The 21,072-nt window shown below is 46.7% G+C and overlaps 1 protein-coding gene across 11 annotated transcripts in view; it reads right to left on the reverse strand.

The window, feature by feature from the left end:
- The window catches only part of Cacna1c (calcium voltage-gated channel subunit alpha1 C), a 665,087-nt gene that overhangs the window by 107,350 nt on the left and 536,665 nt on the right, over positions 1 to 21,072 (reverse strand). For all 11 annotated transcript variants that reach the window (XM_041642573.1, XM_041642544.1, XM_041642566.1 and 8 more), the window contains 3 exons: positions 18,662 to 18,688; positions 10,554 to 10,714; positions 9,442 to 9,667 (listed from right to left, as the gene is read on the reverse strand). In XM_041642573.1, the coding sequence (XP_041498507.1) occupies positions 9,442 to 9,667; positions 10,554 to 10,714; positions 18,662 to 18,688 (414 nt within the window). The remainder of the gene's footprint in view (positions 1 to 9,441; positions 9,668 to 10,553; positions 10,715 to 18,661; positions 18,689 to 21,072) is intronic.

Consider the following 21,072-nt stretch of genomic DNA (forward strand, 5'->3'; position numbering starts at 1 on the left):
CCTGGTCTACAAGAACTAGTTACAGGACAGGAACCAAAGCTACAGAGAAACCCTGTCTCGAAAAACCAAAAGAAAAAAGAAAGAAAGAAAGAAAGAAAGAAAACCCTGAACTTCCTGGCTCCTATGCTCGTCCTCTTTCACTCCAGTCGCATGAGTCTTGATGCTCTGCAAACAGGTCCTCTTCCATCAACAGCCTACTCAGCTCCTTCCCAGAGGAAAGTATGGTCCTCCTTTAGGTCCTGGGTCTCTGATCTCAGAGCAAGCGTCCCTGACCTCGGCTTTAGTCCCTTGTTCTACATTATATCTTAAAATTCGTATTATTGTGTTGTGTGTGTGTGTGTGTGTGTGTGTGTAAGTGAACCACAGTACACCTCTGGAGGTCAGAGGATAACTTTCTGCAGGCATCCTGTCCTACCTCTACATGGTTCTGTGACTGAACTCAGACCGTCAGGCCTGCACAGCGAGAACTTCATTCAATGAGCCATTTGAACAGCAGCTCATTCTATTTTTAAAGGAAATATCACCACCAGACAAATGTCTATTTCTTGGCTTAGTGTTTCTTTTCCCTACCAGAATTGAGGTCCTTGGGGGAAGGGAGTCACATGTGCTGTTTGGTTCCTTTATTCTCTCTTTCTCTTTAAATAAAAAATTCCTTATTGATGTTTTGGGAAATTAACATCACGTGCCCCAATCCCGCTCATCTCCCAATCCCTCTGTATCTGCCCCTCGCCCCTGCAGCATGCCCCCCAAATTAATTAAAAACAAAAGCAAATAAACAAACGAAAACTATCTCCTTCATCCATCTTTCCAACACCTCTTCATTTGTCCTAGTGGCATCGGGAGCGGCTGTTTGTCATGTAGTATATCCTTTTCTAATCAGCCCAACCCCCAAAATGCTCATTGCAATGAGCCATTGTTCTGGCTCGAGGCCTCTGGCACAGCATTGTCACCAGACCTTCACTGAAACTTCTCTCAGCTATCTGGCCAGCTCTTCTTCTCTTAACTGTGCCTGGCCCTCAGAAGGTGATCAATGAGTAGTTTACTGAATAAATGAACAATTTTACTATGAATGTAACAGTTTGTCCTTACCTGAGGGACAGGCAGTGCGCCCACAGGCGTGTGTTTGCTTTTGTGTACATGTTGTAAGGTGGAGCAGGGGTGAGGATGGAGGGATACAGAGATGGGAGCATGTTGTAAGGTGAAGCAGGGGTGAGGATGGAGGGATACAGAGATGGGAGCATGTTGTAAGGTGGAGCAGGGGTGAGGATGGAGGGATACAGAGATGGGAGCATGTTGTAAGGTGGAGCAGGGTGAGGATGGAGGGATACAGAGATGGGAGCATGTTGTAAAGTAGGAGCAGGGGTAAAGATGGAAGGATACAGAGATGGGAGCATGTTGTAAACTGGAAGCAGGGGTGAGGATGGAGGGATACAGAGATGGGAGCATGTTGTAAAGTAGGAGCAGGGGTGAGGATGGAGGGATACAGAGATGGGAGCATGTTGTAAGGTGGAGCAGGGGTGAGGATGGAGGGATACAGAGATGGGAGCATGTTGTAAAGTGGAGCAGGGGTGAGGATGGAGGGATACAGAGATGGGAGCATGTTGTAAGGTGGGAGAAGGGGTGAGGATGGAGGGATACAGAGATGGGAGCATGTTGTAAGGTGGAGCAGGGGTGAGGATGGAGGGATACAGAGATGGGAGCATGTTGTAAGGTGGGAGCAGGGGTGAGGATGGAAGGATACAGAGATGGGAGCATATTGTAAGGTGGGAGCAGGGGTGAGGATGGAGGGATACAGAGATGGGAGCATGTTGTAAAGTAGGAGCAGGGGTGAGGATGGAGGGATACAGAGATGGGAGCATGTTGTAAAGTAGGAGCAGGGGTGAGGATGGAGGGATACAGAGATGGGAGCATGTTGTAAAGTAGGAGCAGGGGTGAGGATGGAAGGATACAGAGATGGGAGCATATTGTAAGGTGGGAGCAGGGGTGAGGATGGAGGGATACAGAGATGGGAGCATGTTGTAAAGTAGGAGCAGGGGTGAGGATGGAGGGATACAGAGATGGGAGCATGTTGTAAGGTGGGAGCAGGGGTGAGGATGGAGGGATACAGAGATGGGAGCATATTGTAAAGTAGGAGCAGGGGTGAGGATGGAAGGATACAGAGATGGGAGCATGTTGTAAAGTAGGAGCAGGGGTGAGGATGGAAGGATACAGAGATGGGAGCATGTTGTAAGGTGGAGCAGGGGTGAGGATGGAGGGATACAGAGATGGGAGCATGTTGTAAGGTGGAGCAGGGGTGAGGATGGAAGGATACAGAGATGGGAGCATGGAGGGGTTGGGAAGTGAATCTGGGAGGAGTCTGGGGGAGAAGGAGGTAATTATGATCTAAATACATTTGATACATGTATGAAATTCTCAAAGAATAAAGTATTGTATTAAATAAATTAAAATGTGATTTTTAAAAACAGAACACTAGTGTGGTTCTGAGGTTAGGGAGCTGGCTGTGTGAGTCCAGCATGCCACAGCTGACAGCGGGGTATGTGGAGGGCGTATTTCCACCATGGGCAATATGGTGAGATCTGCAGGTCTCAGTCAGTAGCACTGGAAATATAGGTGATGCCCCTGGGCCTGCAAACCCTCTCAGTCCCCATCTCAGGGTCGTGACTGCTGAACACAGGACCATGGTCCCCACCCTGAACCGCGGTCCTTTTCAGGAAGCTAACTGGAGCTCGGCCTTCAGGCTTAACGACATCAGCTTTTATCCTAACTGACCAAAAGCACGAACCACACACCTCACACACCAACAGACTTTTGGAGAACAAATACTTAGGTCTCCAACAAATACTTAGACCTCATAGAAAACCTGGGAGACCTAAACATCTGGGGTCAGAACAGGGGTCCACACATAGCTGGGACCTCCAGGCCCTCTACCCATCACTGGACACGCATGCTTCTTCTACTGCACCCTCCTCTCCAGCTGTGTTTCTGCCTCCGGGTCCCTATCCACTGGCTCATTGTTCTTTCCCTGAACTGTGGTGCACTTGAGGGAGTCTGACCTGGCCAAGTTCCAGTCTACCTAACTCTCCCCTCCCCTCCCCTCGGCCTCACTGGCCTTCATGTTTTCTTCACTCACTGACCGGTGACCACTTGTTCTTTATTGCTAGCCTTGGCCCTCAGTCTCCTGGGTTGACTCAACACCCTCTGTTCAGGGACACTTTGTCGCCATCTCTTTTCCCTCTGTAAATCTGTTTCAGGATCTGGGCCTCTGTAGAATTCTCCTTTCTCTTCTTTAATGATCTGAGATTTTCCAGAACCTTTCAGTTCAGAAATCTTTCGCTTCAAAGAACTTGGGGCCAGCCCTTTAACATCATGCTGGTGTCAACCAGCCCTTTTGCTATAAATAAAAGGTGGTAGAAACAACAGGATTAACTGTTGAGGATGCTTCATGGTGCCCCACCCTATTCTTCTGTTCCAGAGAGGGACATCACTGAAGGTACCCCTGCCAACCAATCTTACACCAAACTGAGAAAATGTTCTCTTGGTTTTGGTGGCAAGTTATCTATTGCTGGAAGCATTCTCAAATGGATTTTCACACAGTAAGTTTGTGTACTATGGTGCTTTGTGACAGAAGAACAGAAAAAAGAATGAGAATCAAGTAAAGCAATGTGGGGGCCAGAATATATACAGTGAGCAAGCACAATCTCTCTCTTCCCTCTCTTTGGACTTGCCAAGGGACGCCAGCATGGCCATCCTTGGACCAAAACTGCAGTGAACTTGAGCCTGGTCCTTGAATACGCAGCATATGCAGCAGACTCTGGGAGTATTTGTATGACAGGAGCATAAATTGGTGTGTGGTTGGTCAGAAGGAGCCATAAGGAATTCTAGACTGTCTTGCTTAGGGGCTAGGACAGTTTGGGCCAAGGCACAGTTCCTGCTAGTTCCTCTGTCGTCTCCATCCTTCATGGAGGATAAGACTTGGTCAAGATACCACGACTGCCTGGTCTTGACCTTGGGATGGCTTTGGGAAGGTGCTTCTTTGAGTTTCTAGACCAGAGGTACTGGGCATTACCTAACTGACCCCCAACATCATAAACATGATGGAGTCTGAGAGGAGGAGCATTCAAATAATCTTTAGAGCATCTTCTTAAGCTCCTATAGGTGACAGTTACCACCCCAGGAAGTAACTTCCCTTCCCCCCACAAGGACAGCATATGGCTCTTTAGTCTGGGCATCTTCTCTATAGACTCTAGCCTGGGAACGTCACAAATACCAGATTCCTGTTTATTGATGGCCTTAGAGGGGGTGAGAGGCTCCATAAACTCCTGAGCCTCTGCTTTAGAAGGTGGTAAAAAAAGCCAGGAGGACTGGGGGTCCGGTGGGGGGTTGGGCAAGACTCTGGATAAGGACGTGAAGATCACATGGGGCTTTGAGGACCCCATTAGTGGTCATGTTTTAGGGTGGGTGTGTCTTCTAAAGTTGATCTAATGGCATATTCGAGAGTGAGGGAGGCAGTTGCAGGGGAGGAACAGGTGACAACAAGAGTATTTTGGTTTATAACAAGCGCAATAGAAACGCTAGTGCAATAGATGCTGACAAGCACTACGGCACACTGTGTGTTAGAGAGGGTGGTCCTGATGCTGACATCCCGTAGAGCATCTCAGCCTAATGACCTCAAAGGATGGGAAGAGGGCTGATTCCAGATGAGATGACTGGGTATAGAGTTAGGCCATTTGCCCAAGGTTGCACTGCTTAGGTATCACACTAAAGACAGTGAAGGGCGGGTCTGTCTCTCAGAGCATCCTCTGGATCCCAGCGAGCTGCAGAGCCAACGGGGCAGGCTGTATCGTTTAAGTCCCAAGATAGGACTTAGCGAACTGTGTTCATACTGACTCTTATTAGACAACTGGTCACCATATTTGATTTTCCTGAGGTCTGATAAACACTATTTTTAACTTACAAGTTTTCGCTGCCTCTTAAATAATTCTCACATGGCCCATGTTAGAGGTATGGATTTTGTTTTGCTTTTTAGTTTTATTTAGAAAAAGAACTTCACTGCTAGATATTGTTATACGATCTTGGAGTGATTGCCCATTGATTCTCTTTTAACTATTTTGTGTATTCTCACTGTGAAAATACTGACAAGAAACAACTCTTTAAAAATTGCTTTGACCAGAGGGCATCCCAGAGCCCCACGATAGAAGACAGAACAGCATTTGCGGGCCTAAAAAAGTCCAGAAGCAGAATAACTCCATTGTCTAAGCGGAGGCTACTTCTTCAGGCCCCAAATCATCTGGAAAGGCGTACGTTTAGATGTTCACATGTGCACAGCGGGAAGGGAATAAAAGACAGGCTTTCTCTGCAGCGTGTCACCTGCTGGGGAAACTCCTGCTTCCTGAGAACCTGTCTCCAACCTCAGACCTGAAATGCTTAGAATATGGGTTGGGTGTTGGCCCTGTGAACCTGCCAGCCGAGCTTGGCAATGGGACACCCGTGTGTGGCTCTTCTGTTAAGCAAGTGTGTTTCTCCTTCTCAGATCTCCCGGAGGATAACTCCCCGAGTCTTCCTACTAGTCAGGCACTTTAATAGCAGTTTCTGTGGCTTTAGAGCTGCTGAGATCCTTAGAGAACTCACGGAGAGCCCTGCCTCTCAAAGCATCCAGACCTCCTGGTCCACGCGTGAGGTCTCATGACCTCACTGTCCTTCTCTAAGAACAGTAACAGTGCTGACTGGACTGCAGACAAAAGGCCCTGATGCCAGCCCTGAACTTGAAGACATGCGCCTCTCACTGGAGCCTCAACGACACTGTGCATTCAGATGGCTGCTCAGAAAACTGCAGTAAGGATAGTGACAGCAAGGACGCTTCACCGCGCCTGGTGACTCACTCAGAGAAACACCCTGGGTGAGCTGTGACGTGCTTGTCCTTGACCTGGAAACACAAGTCTCCAACACAATCCAAGTGAGCGGTTGGATGCTCTTATTTCCAGAGATTGCCCACAAAGCAGATTACGAAGGGATCTGGGGACTTCTACCTGGAGGAGGGTTGAAAGACTCCCTCCAGCTACTGCCCTTAAATACATTTTTGAAGTTGACCACATCTCACTTCACACATATGTATTACACTGACAACCGGCGGGGGGGCGGGGTATCACAAAGGCTTTTATGAAATGATGTTCATGGGGTTGTGAGGCCCTCGGGTGTTTTTCCAGTCAATCTCATTCTTTTATTGAAAGCGATGGTCAAAACAAGGAAGACTAAAACTCTGTCATTTGCTGCATTGTGGAGGGAGCTGGAGGATGTTACAGTCTGTCCGGCACAGGAGAAAGTGCCATGAGGACATGAGGTTCACTTGTAGGTGGGGCCTAAAACACCCATCTCAAAGACACGTAGAACATCGAGGTAGCAGCCAGGGCAGAGAGGGAAAGCCAGGGAAGGACAGATCACAGCACGGTAGTGGAAGGTACAGTCACCTCCGATGCCCCTAACACAGAACAGAACAACTGCCAACAACAGTGAACTGAACATTTCAAAATGTTTCGTAGAGAGGATTTTGAATGCTTTTTTTTTTTTGGCAGAAAGACATATGTATTTAAAGTAAGATGATGTGCTCCATAAATATGTAAACTACCATCTGTCATTTAAGAATAAAATAGGTAAAAAAGAAAAAACCTCAAATAAACCAAAAAAACACACCAAACAAACAAACAAACAAAGAGAGAACAGTTTGTATGAGTAGCGGAGAAACTGGAACCCTTAAATTGTACATCACTGGCGAGAATGTAAAATAGTCTGACCTCTCTAAAAAAAATTTATCATTTCTCAAAATCTTATAAAGGGTTTATTGAATAACCCAGAGGTTGCATTCCTAGATATATATCCAAAAGAAATGAAAATTATACATCTCTGTAAAAACTTGGAATACAAACGTTAACACAGGCATTCTAAGGTAGCTCAACTCCATGTCCATCACAGAGGAATGACCATGGTGTGCGAGATAGCTGTGCCGTGGAATCCTCTTCACCAAGAATAGGCGGAAGTTCTGATCCACGCTAAAACCTGGATATACCCTGAAGACACTAAGCTAAGTGAAGGAAGCTAGACACAAATAATCACATTGTTTACTATTACATCCAATGTAACACTGTCCACAATACACTGTTGTATCCCAGATTTCTTCCTCAGGATGTTTGTCGTAATAGACAAATCCAAACACTGAGGAGTGGCTAGCATGGAGTCAGGATTGGGGGAGAAACGTGTATGAAGTTTCTTTGGGGAGTGATGATAATGTTCTAAATCAGAATGTAATGATTGCAAAACTCTGAATCCGATACAGAGAAGTGAAAAGTTAAATCTTAATAAAATAGTTTTTAAATGATGATGTCAGACCGCAAATTGATTTTACCAGGCCAGGGTGAAATCAATTTCCCTGACCTGGACAGGCTGCCCACTCATTCCCTGTACTCCCGCTATTCCCTCCTCCTTAGTCTCTGCCCTGCGGTGAGAATGAACAGTCTATGGATGGGCCAATGGACAGACGGATGTGTGTGTGTGTGAGGCCAGACCAAAGCCCCCTGAGATGTAATTCGTACCATCTTGACTCAGAGTTGGCCATCTCTGTGCATCTGTAGCTACCCATGCCTGTCAGAGAGACCCATTTCTCAGCTTTTCCTAATAACAAGAACAGCCAATGAGACCAGAAAATTCTTTGATGAGATTTCTGGAAGAGATTTTTTTTTTCATTTTAAAAAATTAAGGAAACATGTGGAAGTTAGAGGACAACCTGCCAGCGTTGCCCCTCTTCCTCCATCACGTGGTTTACCAGGCTCAGAGTCAGGGCTTCAGACCTGGGGGTAGGCTTTGACATGCTGAACAGTCTTGTTGCCCCTCAAGTTTTAACTTGGCTTATTGAGAGAGAGCAAGTACGCATGTATGGAAGTTAGAGCCAGTGCTCTCCTCTGCTATGTGGGTCTCAGGGACTGAACTCAGGGTGTCAGACTCAGCGGTAAGCACTTTTGCCCCACTGAGCCATCTCAGCGGTCCATTATCCCCAACATTTTCATTGTGTTAAAACACATAAAATCTACAATTTCCACCTCACCCACTTTTAAGCTTACAGTTCAAGGATATTAAATACATTAATAGTGTGCAGCATCCATTTCTAGGATTCTTTACATCTTCTAGAGCTGAAGCTCTGGTCTTTAAATGGCAGCCACCTTTGCTCCCTGCCCTTTGCCCTTAAGTCACTGCCCTGCTTTCAGCCCCTGTGATTCTGATGTTATGACTGAGAACTTCAAATAAGCGCAATCAAACAGCGTTTGTCTTTTGTGACTGGCTTACTGCACCCAGCACAATGTCCCCAAAGTTCATCCATGTGGTACCAGGCATAAAAACTGTCCTTTAAAAGCTTAGAAGTGTTCCGTGGGCTGTAAATGCTATTTTCCATCCATTCTCGCGACACTTCAGACACTTCTGCATTCTGGCTCTTGTAAATGACGTCATTCTAAACATCACTTCAGGACCTGGCTTTTAATGCTGTGTGTAAATACCCAGAAGTAAAGTTTTGGGGCACTCGGTAATTCTACTGTTAATCAGCTGAGAAATGGCAGCTCTGTATTTCACAGTAGCTGGACCATTCATTGCCCATTTCTACCACAAGTCTGTTAACCTTGGCTGTCAACTTGGGGAGATTTAGAACCACTTAGGATACAAACCTCTGGGCATATCTATGAGGTTTTTTTGCAAAGAGGTTTAACTGAGTGGGGGGCATCTTGAGTGGGGCAGTGAGCACAGTGTCCATCCCGTCCTGCTGTGCTTCCTGACTGCAGTTGCACTGTGCCCGGCCACCCCACACTCTGGGTGTCACATCTTCCCACCTGTTGGACCCTGGGCCAAACTAAAGCCTTCTTTTTTTAAGATGCCCTTGCCAGACATTTGGTTACAGCATTAAGAGAAGCCACAAAAACACCCCAAGAGTGCCAGGGTCCCCAGCTCTCCATGTCTTCCCTCACATTTGATGTTTGTTGCCTTGTTTGGTTTTGAATAGCATCTCTAACAATGGGTCTGCCTGAGATCTGGGGGAGCAAAGAAGCAGACCCTTTTCTGCTTTTCCAGAGAATTGATGAGACCTCAATGCCCAGAAGCCATTTTAGACCCTACAAGCCAATGACAGGAGGTGACCAAGTCCCTGATGTTTTCCTAAAGCCACCTGGTTATCTACTTCTGGACTCCTAGTCACACAGCAGAACAAATGCAACCAAGCTGAACGACAGCAATCTGCAGCTAAGGGCATTTCTGATTGGCACATGAGCCACAACTCCCCTTGCTGCAGACAGTCAGAGACTACTAGACCATTCCAGAACCTGCAGCTCTTCCCGCATCCAGGCCATCCTCCCTGGCCTTCCAGGAGCCTCTGAGTGCATGCCCAAAGGGAAGCGAGGAGCCACACACCTGGTGATCTTGAAGATCCTGAGCAGGCGCACGCATCTCAACACAGAGATGCCCAGGGGAGACATGATCTTGGTCTCCACCAGGATGGTCTCTAGGATGCCCCCACACACGATGAAGCAGTCGAAGCGGTTGAAGAGGGACACAAAGTAGGCCTGCAGCCCCAGGCTGTACATCTTCAGGAGCATTTCCGCAGTGAAGAGCGCCAGGAGGGCCTTGTTGGCTGTGTCTGGCGGTGTAGGTCAGGGGTGGGATTCAAGCAAGGAGCCGAGAGGAGCAAAGAGGAAGAGGAGGGAAAACATAAAACAGTTACTGTCATAGCTGGAGAAAAAGGCCTACTCCCCATCCCTCCTTTCCCTCCCTTCCCAGGAGACCTCTCCCAGATACTTCTGAAAGAACAATTAGGTCCAGTTTCCGACATTATAACCATGCACCGAACATCCACCACGCATTAGAGGCTTAGCATATGTTGTCCTCCTTAATCCCCAGAGAAACTCGAGAGGCGCGGTGCTGTTTCTATTAAACCCAATCTTTAGAGAGGAAACAGGAGGTGCAGAAGGGTCAGTGACCCGTCCGAGTCAGTAGCCAAAGCTGAGAGTAGGCTGCCTTCCCTGTATCTGCCTCACTCCCCAGAGATGCTTAGGCTTGGGTTATGGATTTCTTCAGAGGGGTCCAGGCACGACAAGGGGTCTTACTTAGCTAACCTCTGGGGCTACTGTCCCTTGTCAAGGCTCTGCTTCTTGTTATGGTCTGGGGAAAGCTACCTGGAGCTACAGTAAGGCCAGAGGAACTGAAAATGGCTTTTGGAAAGCTGGCAGCTGAGGGTCTGAAACAGTCAGATAAGCTGTCCTGTTACTGGGACTCAGTGATGACCATGGTTGCAGGGGAGGGCGAGAGGCACATCAGGACTTGAAGGGCTACATCTGTTTAAAACAAGGGCCTGAATTTTAATACGGGGCTTGCAAACTTCCAGGCCCTAGGACTTTCCAGCATGGCACCAGTCAAGCCGTAGTCACCGGCTGCTTGTCTGTCACCTCCCACCAATAACTCATTCCTCCTCAGGACCCGGAGCTCGGCTGGCAAGTGTGAACAGTACAAAGCCAGGGGCTGCCCACCTTGCACTTCTGTGAGCCAGTGGGGCTGGTTGTAGTGCTCAGAGGCAATGGTAAGCGTGTTGAGGAACACCAGGAAGATCACGAGCCAGTAGAAGACGTTGGACTTAACTGCCGCGCGGCACTTCCTTCTGCAGAATCTATTCCACCTGCGCCAGTAGCGGCTGGAAAAGGGCAAGGAGGGAAAGACAGGGTTGGTTGGGAGATCCAGACTTCCTGCCAACCCAAAGCACATGAGGTGCCATCTCACCTGTCCCTGGATTGGCCTTACTACACAACCTGGTGGTGCAGTGGTCTAAGTGGGCTCCACGGTTTAGCTATCTATGTGGCCTTGGGTCTATCTATCCTCCATCTCTAAGCTTCAGGTAGAAATAAGAACAGGGACAATTTCACAGGCTTCTTGTAAACATGCATAAAATGCCATATAAGCCATCTGGCACAAAGTTGAAGTTGCCCAACAAGTGGGACTGCTTTTTATTTTTGCATCTGGGGATATACCTCAGTGGTAAAGCCAAGCACGCACAAGTCTTGGTTGCAATCTCGGGTACTGGAAGATAAAGGAGTTTCCAGCTATTTTTAATTTACTTTAATGGCATTATCAGAAATAGTGTGGCAAGTATAGGGGGATTTAGTCACCGTGCTGGTGGCAGTGACTAAAGCCTTCTGTGGGCTTGCTATTTTAGGAACGTCGTAGGGCTTCTCCAAAAGCCTTTAAGTCAAGCTTGTGTTATCCTGATACTGAGGAGGAATTTAAGGGCCACTGAGGTTCATTGTCCAGCACACTAGAGCAGATAGAGCTGAGGCAGGGTGATGCTCTGCCTAGCCCCGCCCCTCCTGCTGGACCCATACTCCTCACCGTACAGAGGAAGAGGCTGATTTACACCAGGGGTCCTTTACACTCACGGGGTCCTAGGATATCTTTTGAGAACTCAATGAACGTTTAGATTTTCTCTTTAGAAAAATGGGCACACCCCCTGCCCACGCATACACAGAACCCCAAAGCTCAGCTAGACTCACATAGCCTTCCCCAGCGTTCCTGATCAAGGACTCTGTCAGTGGTTATCAGGTTTGACTATGTGCAGAATGGCTTGGGGAACTTCCGATAACCTCCCAGCCACCCCTTCCCCTGGTTCCTCACCTCAGCAGCTAAGCAATCTGATTGATTAGGTGCTGAGTACATTCAAACACCCCAAAGATAGCCCTGGCCCTTTTGATCCTCCCCCAGCTGGTTCTAACGTATAACCATGGTTGAGAGCCATTAAGCTGGGGCTCCCAAAGAGACATCCCCATTTTATGACTCTGTAATAGAGGGTTTCCCTTGCACAACACACAGCGCTGTTGGGGACTCAGGATGATGTGTTTAAGAGCTGCCTGGAATGCAATGGAGAAGCGTGAAGAGTAAGACCACAGACGACCAGGCCAAGACCCACCATAGGAAGGCTCACATGATCAGATTTTACTTCAGAAAACAAGACATCAACCGATACAAACACCTGGTGAGCTTCTAGATCAAGGTGGAACCCAGGGGACAGCTCCAGCTGTCTGGATTAGTGATGATGTAAGGAAAACGTTATTCGTGTCACAAAGGACAGCGAGGACATAGCAGACTGGAAGCAGAGGCAACAGGAGACTGGAATTCAAGAGGAGAGAAACATACTCAGAGGGGCACCAACATGCCTACCTGGTGTTCTGGGGGTGTGACACTTACAACCAACTGAAAGCCAGACGGGAGTACTCTGGGAAGGGAGGATGTTGGAAGAAGGGCAATGGTGCGGGGTGGTGGTGGGCAGGTATGCAGAAAGATCCCTAGGCATGCAGAGCCTCAGCTCAGGTGGTAAAAGAGAAAGGAGGAAGTGAGACAAGGACTCCCTGGTGCAGCAGTCTCAGGGACCTGCACTCTACATGTGGTAACTTCCAGTCTAGGCCTCTAAGCAAGCATGCAGGACCTGCTTGCAGCAGATCTGCAAACCCCATTCTGCATCCCAGTAGTGACTGGAACACTATCTGATAGGCTGTGATTGACACTGAAAAAAGAGGCAGAATGAAAATATCATAGCAATATTCAAAAGAAGTAGTTAGAAATGCTTGAATAAAATCCTTAGTGCGTGCGCGCACGTGTGTGTGTGTGTGTGTGTGTGTGTGTGTGTGTCCTGGGCCAAGATGCAAAAAAAAAAAATCAGCCTTCTATTTTAGGGCAATAAAATTGGCCTGTAGTTCCACATTCTGAGTAAGTCTGTGTCATTAGTCCATATCTGCAGTCTCTGGTGAGAGAAATCATAGAGAAAATGTAGTAGACTTGTACTGGTGTGTATCTGGTGAAAAATCATGGTTGGTCCTCAGCATCCCACAGCAGTATGGGCAAGCATGCCACAAGTGGGAACGGATATATATATATATATATATATATATATATATATATATACATACATACATACATTGTCCCCAAACTCAGCTCTCTATTCCTTGAGGGAGACCTTTTTCACCATCACCAGCTTCATGCCAAGGACAGACTGTATTCTGTGGTCCCGGGGAGACAGACCTCTATATGAATAGTTATGTCCAGTTGCCCACATTGCCTTTTTGGGCAGCTTGTCTTCATCTATGACTCTAACACTGCTATTTTTGTCCCTGTTGTTCCTTGGAAAATCCTGTTACCAAGGTTTAGCTGAATTCTCCAGTGAGGATGGAAGAACCAGGGGCAATCTAAGAACTTGGATTCTTCCCTGAAAACTACCAAGGCGTCTATGGTTTGGTCTTCCTGCAAGCAGAAGGACAGATAGATCAGCCTCAGTGTTGTGGCATGATCTATCCTTCACCGGATGCCCCATCTTTGCAGGAGACACTCAGCTTAGTGGGTGCTTTGGGGAATTCACTATGTACCATGCAAGACAGACATTAATCTGTAAGTGCCCTTCAGGGTGCTTGAAACATCTATTCATGCCACATGCAAGTGTGGAGATGGGGGATATATGGAGAGGGACAAGGGAGCTGGGACAATGAGTCCCAGGTGGTTGCAATGAAAGACAGCCTATTATATTTGCCTGAACTTGATATTGCATAGTCCTGTGTTATCAGAACACATCTCTACTTCTTCCTATGATCAATAATATTATAGGATAATTTAAAAAACATATATTAATTGCAAAGATATGTTTTAAAATAGACCCAATCCCGTACTGTAGAGACCACTGATAGTTGCCATACAGGCTACAAAGGTGGCTTTTACAGTCGGTAGAAACTGACTGAGAATTTACCCCGACCATCCCTCTCTCGTTTACAGTAGTGAACACGGGTTGTTGTAAAGTCAGGCCTATCACATGGGTCTAGAACTGCTCTTGGCCAGCTCTGTTAGATGTGGGTGCTACTGCACAGAGCCGATTTGGAGAATCACATGGATTTGGGATTGTGGTGGGGATGGGAGTAATTACTATCCAGGGAAAGTATTTAAAGATAATTGTACATCTCCTACTCTTCAAATGTAGCTTTGCTTGACAGCTGGTTTCCTGGCAACACTTCCTACTATATAATAGATGTAATAGTTTATTAGAATGTGTAAATTTATTTATGTGTTTACATATGCACAGAGGATATTAAATGATAAAACAGGGAGGAGAAATTTGCCTGCTATTCATGTTCTCTTTGCAGTAGCTGGAAGCCATTTACTCTAGAAACACAGAAGCAGGGGAGAAGGATGGAAGTGACTGTGTCTTCTGTACTTAACTGTCTGCAGCACTGTGCTCTGCTCGCTCTCCCTCGGCTCAGCTTATCTTCACCCCACCCCCACCACAGGGCTTTGCACTCTTTTTAGAAACACAAAACACGCTTCCAACTATGAAGGCTTTCACCTTCTAGTCCCATCCTCTCGGTCCTGCTCATCTTTAGGGTTCAACTCAAACCCCAGCTTCTCTGCAGTGGACTTTCTGCTCTTCCATTCCCAGCATCCCTGCAGAGCCTGTCTGCTTTACACATTTTGTTTGTGTATTTAACACCACTTGCTATGGACAAGGTATCAACTGCTAACAGATTCAGTCCTTCTCAGCACAAAGCTCAGCCAGGGTACAGCAGGGTACATGAACATGCTACATGCTGAGGAACTCTGCAGTGGTGTCCCCAAATCACATCTTGTGCAGCCATGGAGGCACCCAGAGAAGTTTCTCCCAGTAGAGGCCTTCCATTGCCTGGTATAAGCAGTTAACTTTAATGCATGGCCCATGATTCTTTACTGAGATAATCAGATCCCAAAGAAGCAGGGGCCACTTCTTCTATTTTGTTACAGACCCATAGTATTAAGCACTGTTCATTTCATACAGTAAGATGCTGGCTTATAGGTTGTGTGAGACATGACATGGATGCCCCAGGTCTAACTCCCCGATAAAGGCAAATCTTAAAAACCCCTGGCCTCGGGAAGGTGAAAGGACAATGCTCTCAAACTGGATTTCTCATCATGCAAATGCTGACAAGACCGAGACTAGGAAACAGTGGACACAGCAGGCCGCCTGGTAGCTGGAGCAAGTTTCCATCTTCAGCAGAACTGGAAACAAACAGCAGAGAAAAACTGCTACATTTAATTCTTTTATGAGTAAGTAGCCTAAAAATGGGCTGCAAAGACTGGGGTGGACTTGGGTTTATGCCTGGTTGCTCACGGCACAGCAGAACTACAATGAGGTGGAAGGCAGTTCCTGCTGAAGACTAGGCCTGGAGAGTCCTCACATTGGAACTCCATGCGATTTGCTCTGAATTCTGCATAGTTGTGCTAGGAAAGACTCCAACAGGCCTCTGGATCAATGATGCATAGTGAGTCTCAAATGTAGCCAATTCTTTATTTTCCTTTACTTGAAAACCTGAATTATCTAAAACCCAACTATCATCTAATTTGTCTCATTTTTTTTCCTGCAAGCTCTATTCAACCATTCTCTGAAAATTAACTATAACTTTGTATCATCCGGTCCTGCACCTAAAATAGGCCCATTTGAAGCTCAAATTCTATTACTGTCACTATTAAATTGTTTCCCCAACTGAGAAAACTATTTGGGAAATGTTGATAATTCTGGGAGCATTTTCAATCCATTACCAGCTTTAGCTGTTCTCTAACCTGACACCATCAGGATCTAGGTTAGCAAGCTGCTTATAGTATTGCTCAATATCCCTAGAACCCCCTTGCCTGGGGTGATAGCCTCTAGCAACATATGACCAATCCAAACTAAGATATACATAGTAAATGTTTGTTTGCTTTTGTTTTTCTTTTTTTCGAGACAGGGTTTCTCTGTAGTTTTGGAACCTGTCCTGGAACTAGCTCTTGTAGACCAGGTTGGACTTGAACTCACAGAGATCTGCCTGCCTCTGCCTCACGAGTGCTGGGATTAAAGGCGTGCACCACCACGGCCCGGCTACACATAGTACATGTAAGGTACACGCTAAGTTGCAAAAAGTCATGGTGCAACAAAGAACAGAAACCATTTCACTAAAACGTGTCATGTTAATTCCTGTCGAAATGACAATGTTTTCATTGCAGTGCTTTAAATAAAAATGTTTCCTTTCCTGCTGCTCCACTGTACTGCTTGACATGGCCACTAGAATAATTTTCAAAGCGTGCAGAGAAACAGGTTCAGTACACCAGCCAGGACTCGACCTGCAGGATGGCTGAGACCATCTCCAGCCGTGACTCTGGGCTCCTTTCTGCCTCAGGTATCATCTACAGGTGTTAGTGACAGTGCCAACCCACTGACAAGAAGCCATTTGTGAATACAAGGTCATTTCCGCACTTCCCTTAAACTGGAAGTATACAGAGAGAAGCACCCACTCCTGAATGTAAACAATTAGAGCCCTGTGGCTGGGAGATGCAGAGTGGACCAAGTCCCAAGGATCAAAAGATTGTAACTTTCAAGGACATACCTAACACTATAGATTGCCCAATTCAAAGGTTTTGGTCTCCTGATAATGCAAGAGTGTCCATCACGCATGGAATCTTCTGCACAAGTCTCCAGATTGTGTTTATCCATTCATTCAACTATGATTTCCTCATTTGCATGTAGCGAGAATAGAATTTGGAAAATATTTTCACTGTAAAATTTAATCTCTTTACTATTACTGTGTGGGGGCCCTGGAACTGTTCAGAGTAACATGTACTTGTCAAATATGACATTTGTTTGAACGTCTGTCAAGTTTATTGTCTTATCAAGACCAGGTGATCCATCAATCCATCGATCCATTGATCTATCCATAAATATTACAGAATTCTTATTAAACATCAGCTACTTTTCCACATGCAGGAGATGAAGAGGGGAGATCTAGAGAGGATTCTTGTGTGTTAGAGCTCCCTTTCATGTAATAAAAGCCAGCACCGGTAGATCTGACCCGGGATGTTTATACTAAGGAGGCCTTGGTTTGAAAGAACAATATGGGGGAAGGAAACCTGTATTTTCAGATCCCAATAGAAGACGGGAGAAAGGAGGTATTGGAATTGGAGTCAAATACTGAAGTCCTCACTTAATCTTAATGCTTGGGTTTTGAATGTCATGAAGTTAGAGGGACTTGCTTAGAAACACCTGGATGCTTAGAAACACACACCTGGATGTCATGGGGGGGCTTAAGGATTTGGGGCTTGTAGACAGGCTCTTCAGGCTCTTCCAGAAATGTCAATAATTAACCTACCACTCTATCTGGTTGGTTCTCAGAGAGAGGGGGATGTAGGTAGCTAGAGGATGCGCTCTGGGGCTTCTGGTTCTCAGAGCTCAGTTATGGTCTATGAGAGACATGAAAGTGTGAAGGGAGGGAGAACAGAGGACCACAAAGCTTGGGAGTCAGAGAACAGTGGAGATTTCAAGACTAGAGGGGTGTGGTGTAGGCACATGACATGGCTTGTAGTAACGTGATGTGGGACTCCCCTCTGTATGTTGTGAATATCATTGGTTAATAAAGGAACTGCTTTGGGCCTATAGCATAGCTGTAAGGGAACAGAGCTAGGTGGGGAAAACTAAACCGAATGCTGGGAGAAAGAAGGCAGAGTCAGAGAGAGGCCATGTAGCCCCACCAGAGACAGATGCTGGAACTTTAGCTGGTAAGCCACAGCCTTGTGGCGATACACAGATTACTAGAAATGGGTTAAACTAAGATATAAGAGTTAGCCAATAAGAAGCTAGAGCTAATGGGCCAAGCAGTGATTTCATCAATACAGTTTCTGAATGGTTATTTCAGGGCTGAGCTGCCAGGCTGCTGGGAAACCAACAGGCTGTTTCCTTTCAACAGTGGGGTATGTCCAAACCAGATAGACCTGCTGTATGCCAGGCTAGCCCATGTATAGGTTTTGTAGAATTAAATGTGCATTCCCATCCTAGATATATAACCAGTCAAGCAGTCAGGGAGCTCGCAGAGTCCACCCGTGGGGTAGCTAGGTAGGCACTGAGCAGCCTGCAGTGTGCAAAATTCTATGGAGGCATCAGGCCTTTGAATCAATATCTAGAGTGTAATACGGTAAGTTCTAGGAGAAGGGTGTGGCTGAGCACGCAGGGATGGAGGATGAAGGGAAGACCATTTTAGTCTCATTGGGAGTGGGCCAAGGGTGCCACAGATGCTGTAACCTTTGAGTTGATTGACAAGCCTGACGTTTCCAGATAGAGACATAGATGGTGAATTTGGTGGAGGAAAAGCCCCACAAAAGTCTTAGTGTGCAAGAGAGTAGAGAACATTTGGGACCTGCAAGGAGTTGCATGTAGTGGGAAGATGTGCACCCACAGGCAAGCCACAGGGTGGATATTCTGGAAGCTTCTGATATCGTCTCAAAGCAGTGGCAGAATCTATATTCTGTCTATAATCCTTAAAGTTGTGCCATATGCCAAGTAGTAACAAATGTTCACACATTTATTTGAACCGACTTTATCTTATACAGGAAGTAGACACGTTTGTTCTAACCACTCAGAGCCTACCCAAGAGAACCTAAGTCTCAATCCTTGAGGTAGTTCCCTTGACCAAACTGTGAACTCCCATATCAAAGGGAGCAGTTACACCCCCAGAAGGGCCCAAGCTGATGGGACTTACCTTGGTCATCTGACACTGTTGCTCGGAATGTAGCTAGAGGGGCAGAAGGGAAGGGGAGCAATCTGCATCTCACTCACCTGAACTTGGATTTGGAGATCCGGTGGCTGAAAGAGGAAAAGGAAATATTAGCAAAGACAAGGTACTTTCTTCCACATAAAGAGTGTTTAGCCGTCCCCGAGGTATTTGGAGTTCCCCAGGACTATGTGGGGACTGGAAGGGTTTGCGGGGCTAGTGATAACACTGCAGAGAATGAACGCTCTGCATTTGAACGTGGCTGGCCCGGCGGACATCTACAAACCTAGACTCTGTGCACTTGAATGTGGCTAGCTTAGCGGACATCTACAAACCTAGACTCTGTGCACTTGAATGTGGCTGGCCCAGTGGACATCTACAAACCTAGACTCTGTGCACTTGAATGTGGCTGGCCCAGCGGACATCTACAAACCTAGTATCTTCTAAAGTGTGGTGACGCTTACAGGAAAGGTGAGCATACAGTCCTGACAGGATCTGTGTCTGCCCACAATCTCCATGATCTGCTAAGCACAGCACCTCTTGAGGAAAGCCATGGCAGATGGAAAGTCTCTCCTGCAGACAACAGAGAACTCGGGGCACAGAGCTCACTGTGGTCCACCAGGATCTTTACCAGAGCTGGATTAGGACGCACGTGAGGCCACCTGAGACAGCCTGAGGGAAGGTCATTGCTTTCCTAGCTCAGAGCTGCTTGCTAGATCTGAACACATAGCCTCAGGTTCTAAAGGGATATTGCATGTACTGAAGGTGGGTGTGGCTCTGGAGATCTAAGCACAGGTGGAGTGTCCTGACAACACCTGCCTTGAAGGATCGCTGTGTACTGAAAGGTATTACCCTCAGGGAGGCTGTGGGGCTGTCCAGTCCATCTAGAACAGATTAGATAGCATCCTCCAGGGAGGCTCTGGGACTGTCCTGCCCATCTAGAACAGATTAGGTAGTTCCCTCCAGGGAGGCTGTGGGACTGTCCTGCCGATCTAGGGCCGATTCCAGGAAAGCTACACAGAGTTAGCAGTAGGAGAGAGGGCAAGAGAGAGGCTTGTTAATGTACAGAAAAGTGAGGGAGAGAGGGAAGGAGAAGGGGGAGAAAGGGAAGAGATAGGAAGAGGAGGAAGGAGTATGTAAGTAACCAACACAAAACATTTTGGAAAAAAACCCCCAAATATTTGAAGGTACATTCCAGCTTAGCTTTGAGCCTGAGAGAAAGGGGAACACAGACAAAATAGCAGGTTGACCGAGACTACTCAGACAGCCATGGCCAGACTTGTAAAATGGCAACACCAGGGCAGATGGGGGAAATCTCAGGAAGGCCCACCCTGAAATGAAGAACTACAGGCAACCAATGCTGCTAAGAGAGGGGGAATCTGTCTTCTCCAGGGATGAGGTCCCTGACAGGTTATCCAATCCCAAGTCAGCTCTAAACACACTGCATATTAGCAATAGTTAAGTGGATTCAGCGGGTCACATATTTATAAATATATACCAGTAATAATGAAAGAGAATGGGTTCCTGAGATTGAGAGGAATAGGAGGGATATGGAAGGTGCTGAAAGGGGAGAAGAGTGAGGATGATATAAATACAGTACTCATGCAAGAAATTCTCAAACAAAATCAGTTTAAATTTAAAAATGCCCACAACCCCTGGCCGTGGGACCAGGATCTATCCCTCGTGCATGAGCTGGCTCTGTGGGCCCCATTCCCTTTAGGGGGATGCCTTGTTCAGCTTTGATGCTGGCGGGGGGAAGGGAGCTTGGTCCTGCCTCAACTTAATGTGCCAGGCTTTGTTGGCTACCCATGGGAGGCCTTCCTTACCCTTTTGGAGGATGCAGGATGGATTGGGGTAGGGAGTGGGGTTAGAACACGAGGAGGGGAGTGAGGTGGGACTGTGGTGGGTGTGTAAAATGAATAAAAATTTTAAAACAAAAATAACTAAGTAAAAATGGCCACAAAGAACAGAGTTCAAATGAGACATGACAATGACCAGAGACTCTTGTAGGGACATTGGAAGGTGACTGCTTGGAGCCATGTTGTCCCAGTCAGCAAAAAGCAAGCTATGTCTCGTAACAAGAAAACATCAACCCTTCTTGTTTTTTTTTTATTATTAAAAAAAATAAAGCAGAAGATGTGACAGGTGGCAAAACCATCGTGCATGAGATAATTATGTCTCCAGGGCACTGGGAAGCTGAGCCAAGTGCCTTTATTGCTCTGAACTGTTAGCTAAGAACCCTTTTCCACCCCCAAGACTGCCTGCTAGGCTGCAGGGTTTAATCACATGTTAACTGAGCATGTGGGAGGGGGACCTAGAGCCCAGGGCAGCATCTTTTCATCCAGAGTCACCGTTTAATGGGGGATGAAATGTTTGCTAGCTGCTAAATGGAGACAGGGAGGCAGGCTACTCTCTGCAGCAAGGACGTGCTGAGCTCAGGGATCTTTAAGACTGCGGTATTGGTTCCAGGCTTTCT

Source organism: Microtus oregoni, unplaced genomic scaffold (assembly GCF_018167655.1).
Source record: "Microtus oregoni isolate MIOR12 unplaced genomic scaffold, Mior012 000002F_ref0000024, whole genome shotgun sequence".
Classification (NCBI taxonomy): domain Eukaryota; kingdom Metazoa; phylum Chordata; class Mammalia; order Rodentia; family Cricetidae; genus Microtus; species Microtus oregoni.